General features: G+C 42.1%; 1 protein-coding gene across 2 annotated transcripts in view; it reads right to left on the bottom strand.

Moving 5' to 3' along the window:
• Positions 1-215: 215 nt before the first annotated feature.
• LOC100352503 (probable G-protein coupled receptor 141) overlaps positions 216-18,465 on the bottom strand; it is a 45,561-nt gene continuing 27,311 nt past the window's right edge. The window contains exons 2-3 of one of the 2 annotated variants that reach the window (XM_070059732.1): positions 5,675-5,822; positions 216-1,204 (exon numbers count right to left, since the gene is read on the bottom strand). In XM_070059732.1, the coding sequence (XP_069915833.1) occupies positions 273-1,190 (918 nt within the window). In that variant the 5' untranslated portion in view covers positions 1,191-1,204; positions 5,675-5,822 and the 3' untranslated portion in view covers positions 216-272. The remainder of the gene's footprint in view (positions 1,205-5,674; positions 5,823-18,465) is intronic. The other variant, XM_008261652.4, reaches the window with a different exon arrangement.

The raw sequence follows: 18,465 nt of genomic DNA, 5'->3' as shown, positions 1-18,465 counted from the left end.
AGGATGAACTCCACAACCAAAATGACCCATCCTGTTTGGATGGGCCTAGTCAGATTCCGTATAGGAAAATGATACAGTATTGAAACTGCAGGTGAATTCAGCATCACTATTCTTTGTATTGTGCATCTTTCGGAAATTGTAGGGATGAGTAAGGACTGGAATGAGAGCTCTGACATTTATGGATCTTGGCTTTGTTTGATCAAATAATGAAATCATTTTTACTTCCTCCATTTTTATTCCCAGTATAATGGAATGAATACTAGAGCTTGTGGTTACCGGCACAAAAGGCAGTTCCATAAGTCAATTATCTTTTGCTTAAACCAATGGCTTCCCCCCAAAACAAAGAGCAGCAAATCACAGCAGCTGATTGCTGTTACACTCAAGAAGATTTCGTTATAAAATGCAACATAGTTGTCACAGTCATTGGCATGTCCCACAGCTTGCAAGTAATAGATCCTAAAGAACTGGTAGGGAAGAAAACAAGTAAAGATGATGCCTATAAAAAATAGATTTTTCATCTGAGCCCAGAACTCCTGATGGGATAGTAAGGAGTGACGTAGCTTCCTAACCATTAAAATAATGATGAAGACCTGGAAGACCAAGAGAATGAGTGCAATCGCTATGACAACAGAGACTATCATATAGTTAATAACTTTCACATACATAAGAGCAAGTTCCTTGTGAAATTTAAAACAGTGTTGTTCATTGTACTCCTTGAGGCTCCCATACTGAGAAACAACCACAGGTACCACAAAAACAATCACCAAGAGCCACATGCCAGCACTGGCAGCCACGGCATGCAGCTTCCGGTAGAATTCCACTTTGTCCTTGCGCTTGAAGAAAATCAGGTACCTGATGACCAGGATCACCACGTAGAACAGGAACGTGAGGTACATGTGGATGTGCAGCATGGCACTCACGAATTTGCAGAAGGGCAGCCCAAACGTCCACGTCTCCTTGAGGAGGTAGCTCAAGCGGAAAGGCACGGTCAGCAGAAAGACACTGTGCACCACCACCAGGTTAACAACGGCGGTGGTAGTCACAGACCGGGTGTTCATCTTCACCAGAAAGAACAAAATGGAGATGACGCCCAGCACACCTCCAATGAGCACTACGAAATAGAGCCTGGTTAAATGAGCTGTCGGCAGAGGACTGCAGGAGGAATTCTTGGAGATATTGTGGACAGCCATACTTCCAATGACACCTGCAAGAGACATTTTCATCAGCACCAGCATAACAGAACAACTAATCTCCATATGACAGTGAGACTTTCTAATGTACCGATTCACATGAGATAAACCACGAACATTAAGGATGTCTGTATACTCCAGATAGTATAACACAGTAAGCTATTTACTCCTCATCTTTAGTAGAAATGAAGCACAAATCTTAGTCTTTGAGACATTCTAGACACATATCTATCTATCTATCTATCTATCTATTATCTATTGTTTTTTTTTTTTTTTTGACAGGCAGAGTGGACAGTGAGAGAGAGAGACAGAGAGAAAGGTCTTCCTTTGCCGTTGGTTCACCCTCCAATGGCCGCCGCGGCTGCCGCACCGCGCTGATCCGATGGCAGGAGCCAGGAGCCAGGTGCTTTTCCTGGTCTCCCATGGGGTGCAGGGCCCAAGCACTTGGGCCATCCTCCACTGCACTCCCTGGCCACAGCAGAGAGCTGGCCTGGAAGAGGGGCAACCGGGACAGAATCCGGCGCCCCAACCGGGACTAGAACCCGGTGTGCCGGCGCCGCAAGGCGGAGGATTAGCCTAGTGAGCTGCGGTGCCGGCCTCTATTATCTATCTATCTATCTATCTATCTATCTATCTATCTATCTATCTGTCTATCTATCTATCTATCTAAAATCCTTTGTTTTCAGGGGATTGCATGCCATCTGGAGCTCATACATAGATACTGGTACTACAGTAACCATTGAAAAAATTGTAAGACAGATTGAAAAAAGACAACAAATATCTTTTTTTTTTGTTTAGGCATGATTCTAACTCCAAATCACTCTAACCTGTTAGTAAATCAAACAAGAACATTCATATTTAATTCATGAGGATATTGATTAATTTACAAAATTCAGCTAAGTCAAGGTAGTAGCAATAATAGAAAGGTTTATCTGAGATTTTTCATTACAGTTATATTATCATATGCAGTGAAGCATTGGCTGTGTTCTTCTCACAGACCCCACTGAAAATGCAGTATGACCCCCCCAGATGCCTCACAAATTCATGGAAGAGCCCTGGTCATTCTCCTCCAGATCTCTCCAACACTTACAATTCAGTCTCCATATTTTTAAAAATTATTTATTTATTTGCTTGTTTGTTTCTTTAAAAGGCAGAGAGAGAAAAACAGAGACATGTAGACAGAGAGAGAGAAAGTACAACAGAGCACGCTCCCATCTACTGGGTCACTCCTCAAACGTCCATAGCATCAGGGTTACATCAGGCCAAATTCAGGAGCCTGGAACTCAGTCAAGGTCTCCCACAAGGGTGAGAGGAACCCAAGTACTTGAGCCGTCACCTGCTGACTCCCAGGTTGTACCTCAGCAGGAAGCTACAACCAGGAGTAGAGCCAGGACTTGAACCCAGACACTCCTATATGGAATATGGGGCATCTTGGATGGTGGCTATCCTGCTGCACCAACCTTGTCCGCACTCTAACTCATTACTTGCTAGAAAAGATTTAGCAGTCCTTTAATTCAATTAATCAAGTCATGCCTCTTTTCCTACTTACATCCCTATAAAAACTCCTAATCTCTTTTAAGATAAAGGTCAATTTCCATATATGTCCAGAATTTTATATGTTAACTATAAAATCTGATCCCTTGAGACCAGATCAGAAATAATCCATAGATTAAATTGACAGTTTTCATGGACTGGATGTAGGGAAATTATGGGAAAGGTAAGTGCCCTGATCATTCTCAGAAGTCTGACTTGAACAATTGTGTTATTAGAAGTCTGTTTGGGGCCAGCACTGTGGCCCAAGCTACTGGCTCTCCTGGTTTCGGATTGACGCAGCTCCAGAGGTTGCGGCCAACTGGGGAGTGAACCAATGGATGGAAGACCTCTCTCTCTCTCTCTTCCTCTCTCTCTCTCTCTCTCTCTCTCTCTGCCTCTCTTTCTCTCTCTGTGTAACTCTGACTTTCAAATAAATAAATAAATAAATCTTAAAAAAAAAAAAAAGAAGTCTGTTTACTGGAGACTCAAATTGAGGTAGAATAGTAACTGAATTATTCACCCAGTACCTGATCTTGTAACACATTTGCATTATTCTTATTAATTTTTGAATGTCTCCTCATACAACACAAGGGTACTTCAAAAAGTTCATAGAAAAGTAAAATGAAAAGATAAGATTATTTTGGTACAAAAGTAGTTTATCAGAGCTAAGGGAGGAGGAGGGGATGGAGGGTGGTTAGACAAAGGTACCAAAACATAGTTGGAAAGAAATAATAAATTCTAGTGTTCCACAGCATAGTGGGATAATTGTTGATCACAATAATGTGTTATATACTGTATAAAGAAGCTGGTAGCCTCAAAACACAAAGAAAAGATAAGAAAATCAACTAACTGCCTTGTTTGAATGGCTTCATTGTGTTTATGCATTGAAATACTGCACTGCACACATGAAAATGTGCAAGTGTTACAAATTAATCGAAAGTTAAAAAAGTACATTTTAAAAATGTAATCACCCATTTTTTTCATAATATGCATTTCCATGAACTTTTTGAAGACCTCTTGTTTATATAGATTTCAACATTGCTTTGTACAGGGCCAGCATTGCGACATAGCAGGTTAAGCTGTTGTCTGCAGTGCCGGCATCCCATATGGGTGCTGGTACCCATCCTGGCTGCTCCTCTTCTGATCATGAACACTGCTGATATGAATGGGAAAGCAGCAGAAGATGGCCCCCAAGTTTATGGGCCCCTGCCACCCACGTGGGAGACCCAGCTGAAGCTCCTGGCCTCCTGGCTCAAGCCTGGCCCAACCCCGACCATTGCAGCCATTTGGGGAGTAAACCAGCAAATGGAAAATTCTTTCTCTCTCCCTCAGTAACTCTGCCTTTCAAATAATGAATCTGTTTTAAAATATCATTTTATAGCAAAATAAACTTATCTTTTAATTACTTTAATGCTATTTTCTGTGAAATTTTGGAAATATGCTTGTAGAATATTATGGATAATACAAATGAATCAACTTCTAATACACACAATATTGAATCTCAAAAAGGATTACACTGAAACCTATATATGCTCAATGAGGCAACAGTGCCCCCAGTGGGGCAAAAAAATTATTCTGAAGGTATGGAAAAATCTTACTCTGGCACAGATATACTCATATATACAAGTACGATAATAGTTACACAGATATATCTGTGGTGTTGAAATTTTGTAAGAGAGAGATGAGCAGAGAAAAAGTATCTAAAAAGGCTCTTTAGGGTGACAATAATTTCAAAAATATGTTGAGAAACATTGTACTAAATAAAAGATACTAGCCACAAAGGCCACATTTTATATTGTTTCTTATTTTAGAAAAGGCAAAATTAATGTGAGACAAAGAAGGTCAGTGTAGCCAGAGCCCAGGTTGTGGAGTAAAGGACTAGTCTCCAAAGCGCACATGAGAACTTGTGGGGTGATGGGAATGATTTATGTCATATTGGTTACCATCGTAGTTACTTGTATTTTTAAAACTCATTGAATTGTACACTTTAAATTGATGGACTGTCTCGCATATGACACCTTAATAAGAATTCTAGTAATAAAAATATAATAATAAGTTAATCCCAGAAAATCTCTGATCTTTATGGGCATGGAATACAATTTCAAGGACTTGTGGCCCATTTTACTGGAATTTCCTTTTGGGATCTACAAAAGGTTGCCCCACGTTATACAGGTTCTGCATTATGTGCAATCCCTCTACTTGCCTTTCATTCTTCTCTGCAGAAAAGTAGTTCCACTGAGTGTACGTATAATGATACTGTGTTAACCTGAGTCAGGCATGGCTGTGCCACTCTAGGTTCTGCTCAACATTTCCTTTATTGGCCTAGCAGGACTGACTTCTGAAAGGAGAAATTAAAATCAATAGCATGTCACTTGCCTCAAGTCTTTTTTCTGTATTATAATCTGCCTTGTTCTCTCACTCTTTCAGGTATGAGAAACTCATGTTGAACATTTTCTGCATGCTGGGGATGCCTTAAACATCTGCCTGTACAATTTCTTATTTAATTTAGCCCTCACAGAAGTCCTGTGATGTAATCTATTGTTCTACTAAAGAGATAACGAAACTGAATCCTAGATAAGAAAGTCATTTGACCAAGACCTCCAAAGTCTCTCCCTCTTTCTTTCTTTCTTTCTTTCTTTCTTTCTTTCTTTCTTTCTTTCTTTCTTTCTTTCTTTCTTTCTTTCTTTCTTTCTTTCTTTCTTTCTTTTCTTCCTTCCTTCCTTCCTTCCTTCCTTCCTTCCTTCCTTCCTTCCTTCCTTCCTTCCTTCCTTTCTTTCTTTCTTTCTTTCTTTCTCTCTCTCTCTCTCTCTCTCTCTTTCACACACACACACACACACACACACACACACTCCATCTTGTACATCATGGAGAAGCATTGTGAATATCCTAAACCCAAGTTTCTAAATCTTTACATAAGGAGGCGGGCATTAAAGAAACGCGGTTCTACTCACATGACTGATGTCAATATTGTCTTGAAAGTTGCGGCTGGCCTTGTGATGCAGTAGGTTAAGCTGCTGCTTTGGATACTGGCATCCCATAACAGAGTACTAGTTCAAGGCTTGCCTGCTCTGCTTCTGATCCCGCTTCGTGCTAATGCACCTGGGAAGGCAGCAGAAGATGGCTCAAGTAGTTGGGCTCCTGTCATAACTTCTTTTTAAATAGACATATCTTTTTTTTTTTTTTTTTAAAAAAAGAGCTGTTCTTTCCTCTTTTTGAACTTTTTATTTCCTCTTTCTTTTACTTGGTTTATAGCAGATCATAGCTCACTCGCCATCCATTCTAATCTTTTCTGATCTTTCTGATTCATACTTATTGCAGCCATAGTGCTTGTATGTGACTCACTTTCTGTCATCTGTTGCACCATCACAATATTTTGCCAAAATGATCCAAGTTAAGGACAGAAATGCGCAGAGAGGTTAGATTATTGGCAAGAGATTTGTAAAGATTCTTAGGATGAACTCCCTTGGGGAGTGTGTGTATGTTTGTCTAAAAATGTTTCATGTTCTTATTTAGGATATATTTGCAAGGCGTAAAAGCCTAGGTAGGCATTTCCTATCAACACTTTAAAGCTGTCATTATATCAGTGTCTGGCTTTCATCTTTGAAACTTTAGTTGTCACTTTTATTTTTGCTTCTATTAAGCTCGTGCATCTTTTTTCTTTAACTTTTCAAAGATATTTTCTTTGTGTTTGGTGTAGTTTTGTGTATGGGTGGTTTTTGTGTTGTTTAATTTTTTCTCTGCTTATCCTGCTTCAGGATTATTATTGTTTCTTATATTTGTAGGCTGATGGATTTCGTCAATTTATGGAAATTCTTTGCATTACCCTTACAGTGATTACTTTGACCCATTGTCTTTTCTTCTCCCAGATTTATATATATATAAATAAATATGCATCTATATATAAATATATATAAATACATATGCATATAAATATAAATATGCATGCTTTTTTCTAAATTCTATATACCTTTCCCCCTCTCCACTTCCACTTGAATATTTGGGTCATTCTTGCTCAAAACTCCTTTCTTTTTGTCTAATCAGCTGTTAAACCAACTAATGAGTTCCTAGTATCAAGTGTGAAAAACTTTGAGTTCTAGATCAGGCAGTTACTTCCTTTTCTAAATTCTATTTTGCTTATTGAAGTTTTCTGCTCATCCTTCCAATTTCCTTTTTGTGTTCTGGTCCAGCTCAAGTTCAGGAACAACCTGCATCTGCCAGTCTGGAAGGGTCTATCCATATCTAAGAAGATCCTGCATGGATGATATCTGCCATTCACTCCTGTTCTTATAAAGGATTATCATAAAGGATTCTTATAAAGGATTATTATTATAAATGACCCATCCAGTTCTTACAAAGAGTTTTGTTCTGTTCCTTTGTCCAGATTCCCTTACTAGAACCCTGTAGCTGTACTGTCTACCTGTGCAGAGGCTGTCTTTATCTGAAACTATCAGTTGCTCTTGTGTTCTAATCGCAATGGTTAAGCTCCCTGACCCCACCTGGCTATAAACACCTGCCCAGAGGCAGGGTCCTGAGAGATTTTCCAGTTGATGCCTTGAGGGTCTGTGCAGACATAGCATTACAAGTTACTTATTTTATTGTGATCCAACACACTTAAACTGAATATTATAGAAGACCTTAAATTGCAGCTTCCCCATTCTGTTCTATGAACAAGAGTCAAAATAACTGTTCTGCTAACTTGTGTCATGAACTCTGTCATCTGCATTCCAAGGGCGCATTCTCATTTCATATTATTTGTAAGGAACCAGATTCTGATTGGCCTAAATAATGCAATGAGAAAAGAGAGGAGAGGTTAAAACATTCTTTCTTCCTTTTGCTTCCTTTTTGCCACTTTCTTCAGAACTCTTTCGTGTTTCTTTATAGATGGCTTTATCACATGTGTTGAGCAGCCTACCCTTAAGGTGGCTCAGCAGGTTTTGAAAATGAAGGAAGGCCGGCGTCGTGGCTCACTAGGCTAATCCTCCGCCTTGCGGCGCCGGCACACCGGGTTCTAGTCCCGGTCGGGGAGCTGGATTCTGTCCCGGTTGCCCCTCTTCCAGGCCAGCTCTCTGCTGTGGCCAGGGAGTGCAGTGGAGGATGGCCGAAGTGCTTGGGCTCTGCACCCCATGGGAGACCAGGAGAAGCACCTGGCTCCTGCCATCGGATCAGTGCGATGCTCCGGCCGCAGTGTGCCAGCCACGGTGGCCATTGGAGGGTGAACCAACGGCAAAGGAAGACCTTTCTCTCTGTCTCTCTCTCTCACTGTCCACTCTGCCTGTCAAAAAAAAAAAAAAAATGAAGGAAGAGCTGGCAGGGGACCAAAGGAGGAAGAAAATGGGGCAATAAAATATTTGGAGACCCACAAGTAGTGAAAGAGACTGGGTAGGTATTTGGATCCAATATCTTCCTGGGGAAAAAACAACAAATGTATGGGAGCAGGAAGTAATTTCGTGCATGTGGGTTACAACCCTGGGAATTGATAGGAATTTTTAATTCAACTGAAAATTTTCTCTCTGTCCTGTTTTTCTCAGAGATGATGCACTCCCCCATATGCATGACTTGCCAAGACTGAGCAAACTAATGACAATTCAGCAAACTACATACCTGTGTAGGTACATAGGGTCATTGCGACATATTCACAACAACCTGTTCTCTGATCCACGAGAAAAGATGAGCACACTGAACCATTAACATTATTTTATCAATATTGTATTAAAGAATTGTATTCTTGGGGTGGCATTGTGGTGTGACAGATAGGGCTTCCTCCTGCAATGTGGATGCCCGTATGTGTCCTAGCCACTTCATTTCTGATCCAGCTCCCTGCTAGTGGCCTGGGAAAAGGAACTGAAGATGGACCAAGTGTTTGGCCCCCTGCCATCCACATGGGAGACTTGGATGAAGCTCTGGGCTCCTGACTTTGGCCTGACTCTGCCCTGGCCATTACAGCTATCTGGAAATTTAGCCTACAAATGGAGACTCTCTCTCTCTCTCTCTCTCTCTCTCTCCCCCCTCTCCTTCTCCCTGTAACTCTGACTTTCAGATAAATCAATAAATCTTTTTTAATAAAAAAAAGGAATTGCTTTCTCCAAGGTGAAGCTAAAACATTTACATTTTCACACAATTTTTCTTTGAGTTTTGATGTTAACGCTGTCATATTTAACTTGCAGATAAGTTTTTTTGTCCCATGGTTTATTTCAATGTTAATTAATAGTAACATAAATTCAACTGAAAGAAACCCATTTGTTTGAATCTGGAATATTAAATATTGCCTAATATACTATTTACTGTATCTGCTAGAGTTGGATGCCCACAATTTCAAGTTTCTGCACAAAAGTTTTGAGCACACACAAAAATGAATGCTGCTCAGAAATATTTACAATGCCTCCCTTCAGAATAATAGCTTCTAATGTGAATCAACAGGATTGATGGAAACCTAGGAGAATGTCTAAGACGTGGTGAACTGGCTGGGTATGTGACACACAAGGCCAAGAGACAAGCACCATGGCCAAGACCTAGGGACATGGAACAACTGAGTCGGCACTCACAATCACCATGATCAAAGGCAAGAAACACTGATGACTTTGAAATGGGCAGAACTTGCCATGTGAGCTTACATAAATCTTTGCAGATAAGAAATACGCAGTCTCTTATTAAACAAAGGGCTATGTTCCTCTTCTTGGATGTGTCAATTCTAGATGATGCATTTGGATTTCTCAATATTCAGGTTCAGGTTTTGAAATCTGTCCTGAGCATTGAGACACAGACATTTGAAGAGGAGAGAAAAAACAGCCGGGATTCACCTCATTCTTGAATTGTGTGGTAAAATATAATGGGCCCACTAGCTTGATGTGTTGTCTATGGAAGGGAGCTTGTATACTGTCATGATTCAGTGAATTCCTGAGAAGGGATACATCCAGAAGATGGGAGTGAAAGAAGAAAAAGAGAAAAACAAAGAACAAAGGAGAGGAATACGAAGGAGGACAAGAGGATAAAAAGGAGCGTGATCTCTGGACGTCCCAGCCAGCAGTGATCTGCCACTTCCCGTCCTGGAGCGGACAAATATTTGCATTTTCCTGGTCTTCATCTGTAAATGATGCAGATGCTTTCATTCTTCCCCCATTTGACTGTCTAATATGATATGAACTATTTTCCCAAGATGTTGCCAATCCCAGTAAGACCTGAAAGATGGTGAGGGACACCATGTCCGCTTCCATGGAGACAATCCTTTATAAAGACAAGGAGCCAGAAGATTCTTTAGGAAACAGCATTGATTTCTTAATGCTACTTAGGTATCTCATCCATCTATCATTATGCTTTCTGGTTCCCATATACACTCTCCAGTGCAAATGTTCTTGCACAGTCTTGGGCTGTAAAGTCATATTCTAGGAGCCCTGGCTCCCCCCTTAGACATTTCCACAGACATTCTTTGACTTTCTCAAAATGCTTTATATAGGCCTCTGCTTCCTCCCATCACTGTTTCATTAATTTCCCTTCTTTCAATTCCATACATGTAAGTCATTTTTGTTATTTTTAATTTCTTTCAACACTAGCATGATTTTTAAGAGTGGGCAAGAGTTATTAACTGAATGGATGTGATACTGGTGAAAAATTACTTTAGCTTCATTAAACATTTCTTAATAGGACCACATTTGGATAGAAAGATGCTAGAAGCAAACAATGGAGCCAGAGAAACTCTCCCAAGGGAGCATGGCTGCCTCTCTTGATGTCCACAGACACCTTCCTTGGGCAGGAATTTTTACTGTCTTTGTGACTGACCCCAGTCTAACATGATGCCTTGCTTCAAACTCCAAGCATCCCCTGCCTTCTCTTATCCTCTCACTTAGAACCCTGCTTTGATAAGAATGAAGTCTGAGTTCTCACTCTGTCATAAAAGTCATTCACAATCTGGCCCCAACTTACATTTCAAGGCACACTTCCTCCCTCGATCATCTTCCTTCACCCTATGAAGGAACGCCCCAGACTTTCTGGCCGTTCCTGGAATGTTCTCTTTCATACTGACAGACTGTTTTTTCCCTCTGTAGGCACCATATATACAGTTAGTCTCTGAGACTGAAGTCTTACTTACATCATAAATTATTTTATTTCTCTTCTTAGAAACTATCTCTGTCCTACATTGACTACAGGAGACACAGACATACTTCATAGGACGTACCAAGTCAGATATTAACAAGTCATAGGACTTCATAGGACATACCAAGTCAGATATTACCAAGTCATAGGACTTCATAGGACATACTAAGTCAGATATTGCTGGTCTTTGTAGCACTAAGCCAGTCTCACACCACCCCCACCATTCTGCCTTCATTGCTTCTAGTCTTGCTGCAACCTCAACCCACACACAGGGGAACTCCTAGATTTGCCTGAGGTTTGGTTGGTAACTGTTTCTTCGTGCCTTGCCAGTTCCCTTTCCAGTACCTGGCTCACAACCTTGTTTGAGCCTCAGTAGTCATTACCCACGGCCAGAAGATTCCCCCATAGTCAGCAGTGAGATATGGAAATAGTTTCTGTGTCTGTTTTAAAAGGGACTCATGATGGAGTCAATATTAGAGACCATACTACACAATGAGAGTCCTAGGAAATGTGTAGCATCCTACAAAATAACATTAAGCAATCCACATCATAATCAGTATGTGGACATCAGGCACCAGGAACCCTCTCCATTTCTGAACAGAAGAGCAGCTGTAACGTAGTTTGAGATTTCTCAGGCCGGCGCCACGGCTCACTAGGCTAATCCTCCGCCTTGCGGCGCTGGCACACCGGGTTCTAGTCCCGGTCGGGGCGCCGGATTCTGTCCCGGTTGCCCCTCTTCCAGGCCAGCTCTCTGCTGTGGCCAGGGAGTGCAGTGGAGGATGGCCCAAGTGCTTGGGCCCTGCACCCCATGGGAGACCAGGAGAAGCACCTGGCTCCTGCCATCGGATCAGCGCGGTGCGCCGGCCACAGTGCGCCGGCCGCAGCAGCCATTGGAGGGTGAACCAACGGCAAAAGGAAGACCTTTCACTCTGTTTCTCTCTCTCACTGTCCACTCTGCCTGTCAAAAAAAAAAAGAAAAAAGAGATTTCTCAGTTCACTTATTAAACAAATGCTATCATTTTAAACATCCATTGTATATTAGGTAGTGAAGATCTTTGCACTTTGATTTCTATTTGGTAAAGCAGAAGGTACATAATATTTACAGGAAAACCTATAGGTGCCTACAAAATGCTAGAATTCAGAAGAGAAAGAATAATTTTAAGATGCAGTGGTGAGTGAAGACATCAACATGTAGTATTCAATGCTTGTATACAGAGTGGCAATAGGAGCTACACTGTCAAGGATATGTTCAAGTGCTGGCTATAGAAATGGATAAGTAAAACACTCTAGGCAAAGATGAGATTCTGAGCAAAGGCTTGACTGGCTATTCAGGGAATTACTGATAGTTTAAAATGCCAGAAATGTTTGATAAATTAGGCAAACACTGAGAAATGTCTGTAGATGAGGCTTGCCAATTACACAGCATGGGAGCACTCCAAGGATTTCCCTTATACTCTGAAAAGTATGAGAAATGCTGAGAATTTAGAATATAAAATGAAATTTTAATATTTCCATTTCAAAAGCTTATTTTGGCAACAGAATGAGGAATTGGAGAACAGCAAAATAGAAAGTGCCATGTTTAACTCTTACATTGATCAAGTTTAAATAATATGAGGATTGATGCAATTTGGTACTAGCTGGAGAATTTTCCCCTGAACTAAACAGAAATTGAAGACTCTGGGCTTGGAAGGTGTATGCTTTGATACAATCATTAGCAAGTGATGACATCTTCATATCAAATACAACAATAAAATTATGATGAATGTTCTGTAAGCATTGTATGTTAAATTATCTCTAAATTTAAAAGTTATAAAAAATTAAACTAAATAAACCTAAGGTTGATCTACTCTTTGCCACGTTCCTTGCTACAGCTGTGATTCAAGTCACATCTTCTTTCACGGAGATGATGACACTACACATGTTTTACCACTCTCAGATGCTCCCTAAATTATTGGTGTTTATTCCAGCAAAATGAAAAAGGAAAACTAAAAGGGAGATATTTGGGAAACCAAAAATGTAGCAGGTAAGTCGGAATATTTAAAACACACAATTAAACCTGAATTGTTAATAAACAAAACCAAAACACTCATTGGTTTTTACATGGTGGGAATGCAGAAGATAAAAAGGAGATGCTGTAGGCAGATTTTTTTTAACTGAGGAGGAAAAACCACAGATAAACCAGAGGCAGCAACCATTTGGTGAACGAGAGTTGGATATATGGCTTACTCGTCTTGAGAAACACAAACAGAATGCAGCAAACTGAACCAATCCAAGCAAAGGCAAGAAGGAAAAAGAAAGCAGAAAACAAACCAACAAACATGCGAATGGACACAAAGAAGACATACAAAGTGCAGGTGTATCTAGATCATACTCAATAGAAGTGATTTATAATCTGTTCCTTCTTCCACCTGCGAGACACAAAACGTGTTTTCAACTCTGTAAACACACTGAAAACTACTGAATTGTACATTTGAAGGAGTTTTATGGTTGGTGACTCCTAGTACCATAAAGCCATTATTTGAAGAGACGGGAGAGAGAGGAAGAAGCTGTGTCTGGACTGAGCCTGGGTTGTGAAAGAAGCGAGAAGTTTGGACGAGGAATTGACAGCATGGATAGTGCTCGGGACTGCATCTTGTCAGGGCAGAGCAGGGCAGCGCAGGGCTCGCACCCTCCCTGCTTAGACAGCGGGGTGGATGTGCCGCCAGTAACTGGAGCTCTGAGTGGCCTGGTCTCGGGGTAACCTGGACCCTCTTTGCTCCCCACTGCGTCCCTGCTGTGCCCTCCCCAGGTGGGAGCCTGAATGCAGGACAAGGAGCAGGCGCCCTCCTCTGCCATTTTCTTCATGGAACTTGCTGCGGTCTTCTTACCTTTTCCTTGTCATTCTCCCCACGTCCACGTCCCCCACCCCGACCCCATCCCGTCCACCCTGAGAGCTCCATTGTGTCTGCGGAGGAGGAGGAGCGCCCATGCCCGGGGTCTAAGACGACATCGTGAAGTTCAGTGTTAGAGGGAAAGGTCCAGTTCACAGCATCCAAGGCACCCAGTAAACCGAGGGAGGCGCAGAAGAGGGCCCTTGCAAGCAAACACAGCTGTCGCCAGCTGAACAACGGGCACTCTGTGTCCACGGGGCTAGTCCCGTGATACAGCACTACCAGAGGCGAGCTCCGGGGGCCCAGGGAGGTGGAGGGCGGCATGCGCGAGGCAGAGCCATGCTCCGAGCCTGGTCTCGTGCACCCCACCATAAGGACACCAGTTAGGAGCCACGGTGGGTCTCCAGCTGCAAATGGGCAGAACAGAGTGTTCTGAGCAAAGCTTGTTGGTGGGCACGTGGGTTCCCTGCCCTGGAGATAGCCTTAGGGCAAATTACATTTTGTTAGGTTTGCTTGAAAAAAATATATAAGCTGCCTCTTTAATCACTCACTCTGGGAAAATCAAACCACACTTTATCCAAAATAGAATCAGCAAAGACCTGGGATGACAGCTTCCACATAAAGGGCACTATCAGGGTAGCTAAAAATGAAAGAAAATGTGTCTGAAAATAGCAGAACTATGGAGGGAAAACAACAAAAACGGGAATATCAGCTCCAGCAAAAGCCATTTGAGAGAAATTATATTTCTCAATAGCATATAAAAAACCTCTCCCCTTCCTTCATATTTGCGGACTCACAGTCATCTTCCTATGCACGTTCTGTCTCTGAGGTCTGAAAAGAATCTCCTGGGTCTTCAACTGTAATTGTAAAAAAATGCTTGCTTAAGCAGTTTCAGGGAAACTTAGAGCCGCCGCACTTATCAAAAAATCAATTTCAGCCTCAACCGAACAGCAGATTTCTGGGCTTGCGCTGCCATCTCTGCCGCCCCCAAAGCAGTTAAACGCTGCAGACCTCGTAACCAGATGGCGGAACCTCTGGGGCGCAGCCCCCAGGAGGCGGAAACTTCGTGTGTGTGCGTGAACCCAGAGCCGCACCGCTCCACAGGGCACCTCACCGGGCACCTGTTGTACCACCTGCTTCCTCCGGAATACGGAACTGTCTGAAGTCCCGCCCATTCCCCGGGAGAGCATTGCACAGACGTGGAGGTCTGTGGGTTCTGGAATGTGCTGTGAATTCTGAACCTCAAATATGTGCCCGGCGCCTTCATGGTTCCTCCTGATATCTACTGTAGTTTATTTTCTTCTCTCAGTGTCTCTGTTTTCCTTTTTAAGCAATCTTATTATAAAAAAAAAAAAAAAAGACAACTAAACTTACAAAGAAAACTAAAAAAAATTAGATGAACCAAATTGTTCTGCTGCTAAATAATTTAGTATGTTTTCTGCTAATGTCTGTCTGGGCTTCAATGATGCTTCTCGATGCCCAGGGATTGTGTTCTGCTCTCAGCAGATGCTCAGCCTGAAAGATGGTGTCTATGGAATTCCTGAGTGCTCAGCACTGCTGTGGCCCTCTCGCTACCTCATCACACCACCTGGTCTACTTAATCCACTCAACCTCAAACAGAGAAACAATACGTGAGACAAACACATTTATATAAACACACAAGGCAGGTGGCTTCGGACAGACAAGGCCTGGTATAATAGGCCCCCTTCTCAGTAGCTTTGAGTTCCATGGTTGCATGAACCTGAAGTAGACTGGAGTCTGAAACCGTGAAATGGGAACTACCAAAACGAAGCATATACAAGCAACCCCAACTGACACACAACCTCAAGCCGTCCTGCCCCTCCCTGCCCCAGACATGAATCATTTCTTTGTCCAGGGTATCCATGCTGTACGCACCAGGTGCCCAGTAGTCACTCAGCAACACAACTCATGTACAAGTAAGATTTCTTTAATTAATAAAGGCACAAGAGAAGTGATGCTGACAATTCAAATACACCAAACGGAAACTGTGAAACTCTTTTTTTAACAGAAAAGGTGAAAGTTCTTGACTTTAAAAGTGGAAACATGTCTGTGCAGGTGGCTAAGACTGATGAAAAGACTGATTTCTATTTGTGAAACTGTAAAATAAAAGGAAATTTGCTGTCCCAGCTCAAACTGCAAAAGTTATGGCCACAGTGTGTGTGACAAGTACTTAATTATGGTGGAAAAGGCATTGAGTTATAGGGTTTGGTACTACTGATGGTTTTAGGCACCAACTGTGGTCTAGGCATGTGTTCCCCACAAGCGAAAGGAGTCAACTGTGTTCAGTGTTACTGATAGTATCCTTGTCTCCAAGCCTGCTCTGGCCCATAAAGCATCAAAGGTAATCAAAAGTAGGAAAGTACTAGGGAGACTTTGCATCATGATCATTTTGCATGGCTCAGCATGGTTGTGTTTCATCCAGTGTCTCGCCTCCATGGTTTTCTTTCCTTTCTCACCTCTGGACCATTTAATGCATCTAACTCTGCACTTGTTCATCTCCTTGGCCATTAGCTTGTTTTCCTCCTGGTAATTACTGGGGTTTTATTGCCTTCTCTCCATATTTCTGCTTGTTTCTCTTTCTAAAATCTTATTATAAAGAGGCAACTAAATTTAAAGAAAAAGTAAACAAAAATAAAATGAACAGGATTTTTCCGCTCTTAAATAAGTTAATGTTTTTATGTTAGTATCTGTCTAGCCATATCCATGTATGCCAGTTGGATCCATATGATTACATTGTACCTCCATTTTCTTTTTCTAATTTCTATTTATTTGAGCCCAAGAGATAGGAAGAGAGATCAAGAGATAGAGTTCCAATCCCCTGGTTGACTCCTCAAATACCCAAAAGCTAAGAATTCAGTCTGATTCTCCCACAAGAGTAGCAGGGACACAACGACTTGAACCATCTAGGGTGTGCATTAGCAGGAATCTGGAATCAGGAGCAGAGCAGGACTTGAACCCAGGCTCCAATGTGGGATGCCAATGTCTGAACCAGCATCCTAACCCCAAGCACAGACTCCTGCTCCTGTGCCTCAATGTTTAACCCACACTTTTCTCTAGTAATGTATAAAAGTAATTAACCTTGGGGCCTGGTGCAGTGATGTAGTGGGTAAAGCTGCCACCTGCAGTGCTGGCATCCCATATGGGCGCTGGTTTGAGTCCTGGCTGCTCCACTTCTGATCCAGCTCTCTGCTGTGGCCTGGGAAAGCAGTAGAAGATGGGCCAAGTCCTTGGGCCCCTGCACCCACATGGGAGACCTGGAAGAAGCTCCTGGCTCCCGGCTCTGGATCAGCTCAGTTCTGGCCCTTGCAGTCATTTGAGGAGTGACCTAGTGGATGGAAGACGCCCCCCGCCCTTCCTTTGCCTCTCTATAACTCTGCTTTTCAAACAAATCTTTTTTAAAAATTCAATTAATTGCATTTATATACATTAACAATAAACTATCCAAAATTTTTTTAAAAAGTAATTAACCTTGATGTGTCTGCACTTCTAAATGACTGCATGACATCTCATTAAGCACATGTCTCTAAAGTGATTTAATCAAATGTTCAGTGACTGTATGCTTCCAATTTACTGTAGTTATAAATAACTATAACAAACATTTTTGTGAATTAAACATTTTACATATTTGTAGATTATTTTCAGAAGGTTGTGTCCAAGAAAGGAGTGGTCATGAGGCAGATCTGGATTTATGGGGCCAGATTGCTTTACATCGACAGATATGATATATTTATGACAAGTCAAAAGCTTATTTCTGCCTTTTAATTAAAACTAGAAAGTGATTTTTCAATGTTTTATCTAGGTGACTCCATTCAATCAACAATATTTACTCATGGCTCTTGTGGGTAACATTCTGAATGGGCAAGAAAGGAGTCGTGGGAAAGTGGACCTCAGGTATTGCGTTGAGCCTTGAGACACACCCTATCCAGTCCGTGCTCGGCAAGCAAAGCCACGGTAGAAGTGGATTCCTCCAGAAGTCCTGCAGGTATTCCCCTGCTGCAGGGGGGCCTCTTCTTCACCCCCACTAAGAGCCCTGGAAATATTCTGACCTGCATCTTAGGGCCCAACACAATCTGCTCTCTGGTTCAGGTGCAACACGAGCAGAGAGCCTGGGTGGTAGGGACAGGAACCAGGAATGCAAATGATTTTAGAAAAAGGAAACATGGCACTGCATTTGGAGAATTAACTAGTGTCTGTGCTTGGAAAGCATGATCCCCCAAGGTGAACTTGATGCATAGGCTCATTCTGAGAAGATCTTCAGATCACAGCTACCGAAAAATTAGCCAAGAGACTAAACAGAGATTCACCCTCATTCCATTTCAGCCCCAGGCATCTCTGGGAGGGTGATAACTATAGCTGCCAGTGCTAAGTACTGCCTCAGTCCCTGGCACTATGATGGAAATTTCATATATATTACTTATAAGTCTTTAAGGAAGTCCAGAACATGGGTACTCTTAATCCCAAATCTTAAAGGAATGAGCCGAGAGTGAAGAAAGTTAAGCGACCCTGTCAGGGGCACTGTGTTAACAAGTGGCAGCACTGACATGGGAACCTCAGGCTGTGAGCGGGAAGCCCAAGTTTCTGCAGCCTCAGAGGGTGCAGATAGCCTCTCCCCAGGAAAAGGAAGTGGACACTCCTGCCCCGCTCTCCCCCTGCTCTGAGGATTCTCCTAGACAATTGCTCTTCTTTGTTTTCCCACTGCATCATTTATGACCCAATATCAGCATATTTAGAGGCAATTAATTTGAATACTAGCAGGAGACTTG

This window comes from Oryctolagus cuniculus, chromosome 16 (genome assembly GCF_964237555.1).
Source record: "Oryctolagus cuniculus chromosome 16, mOryCun1.1, whole genome shotgun sequence".
NCBI lineage: Eukaryota > Metazoa > Chordata > Mammalia > Lagomorpha > Leporidae > Oryctolagus > Oryctolagus cuniculus.
Note: the sequence above shows the minus strand (reverse complement) of the source record. Positions and strands in the feature narration are given on the sequence as shown.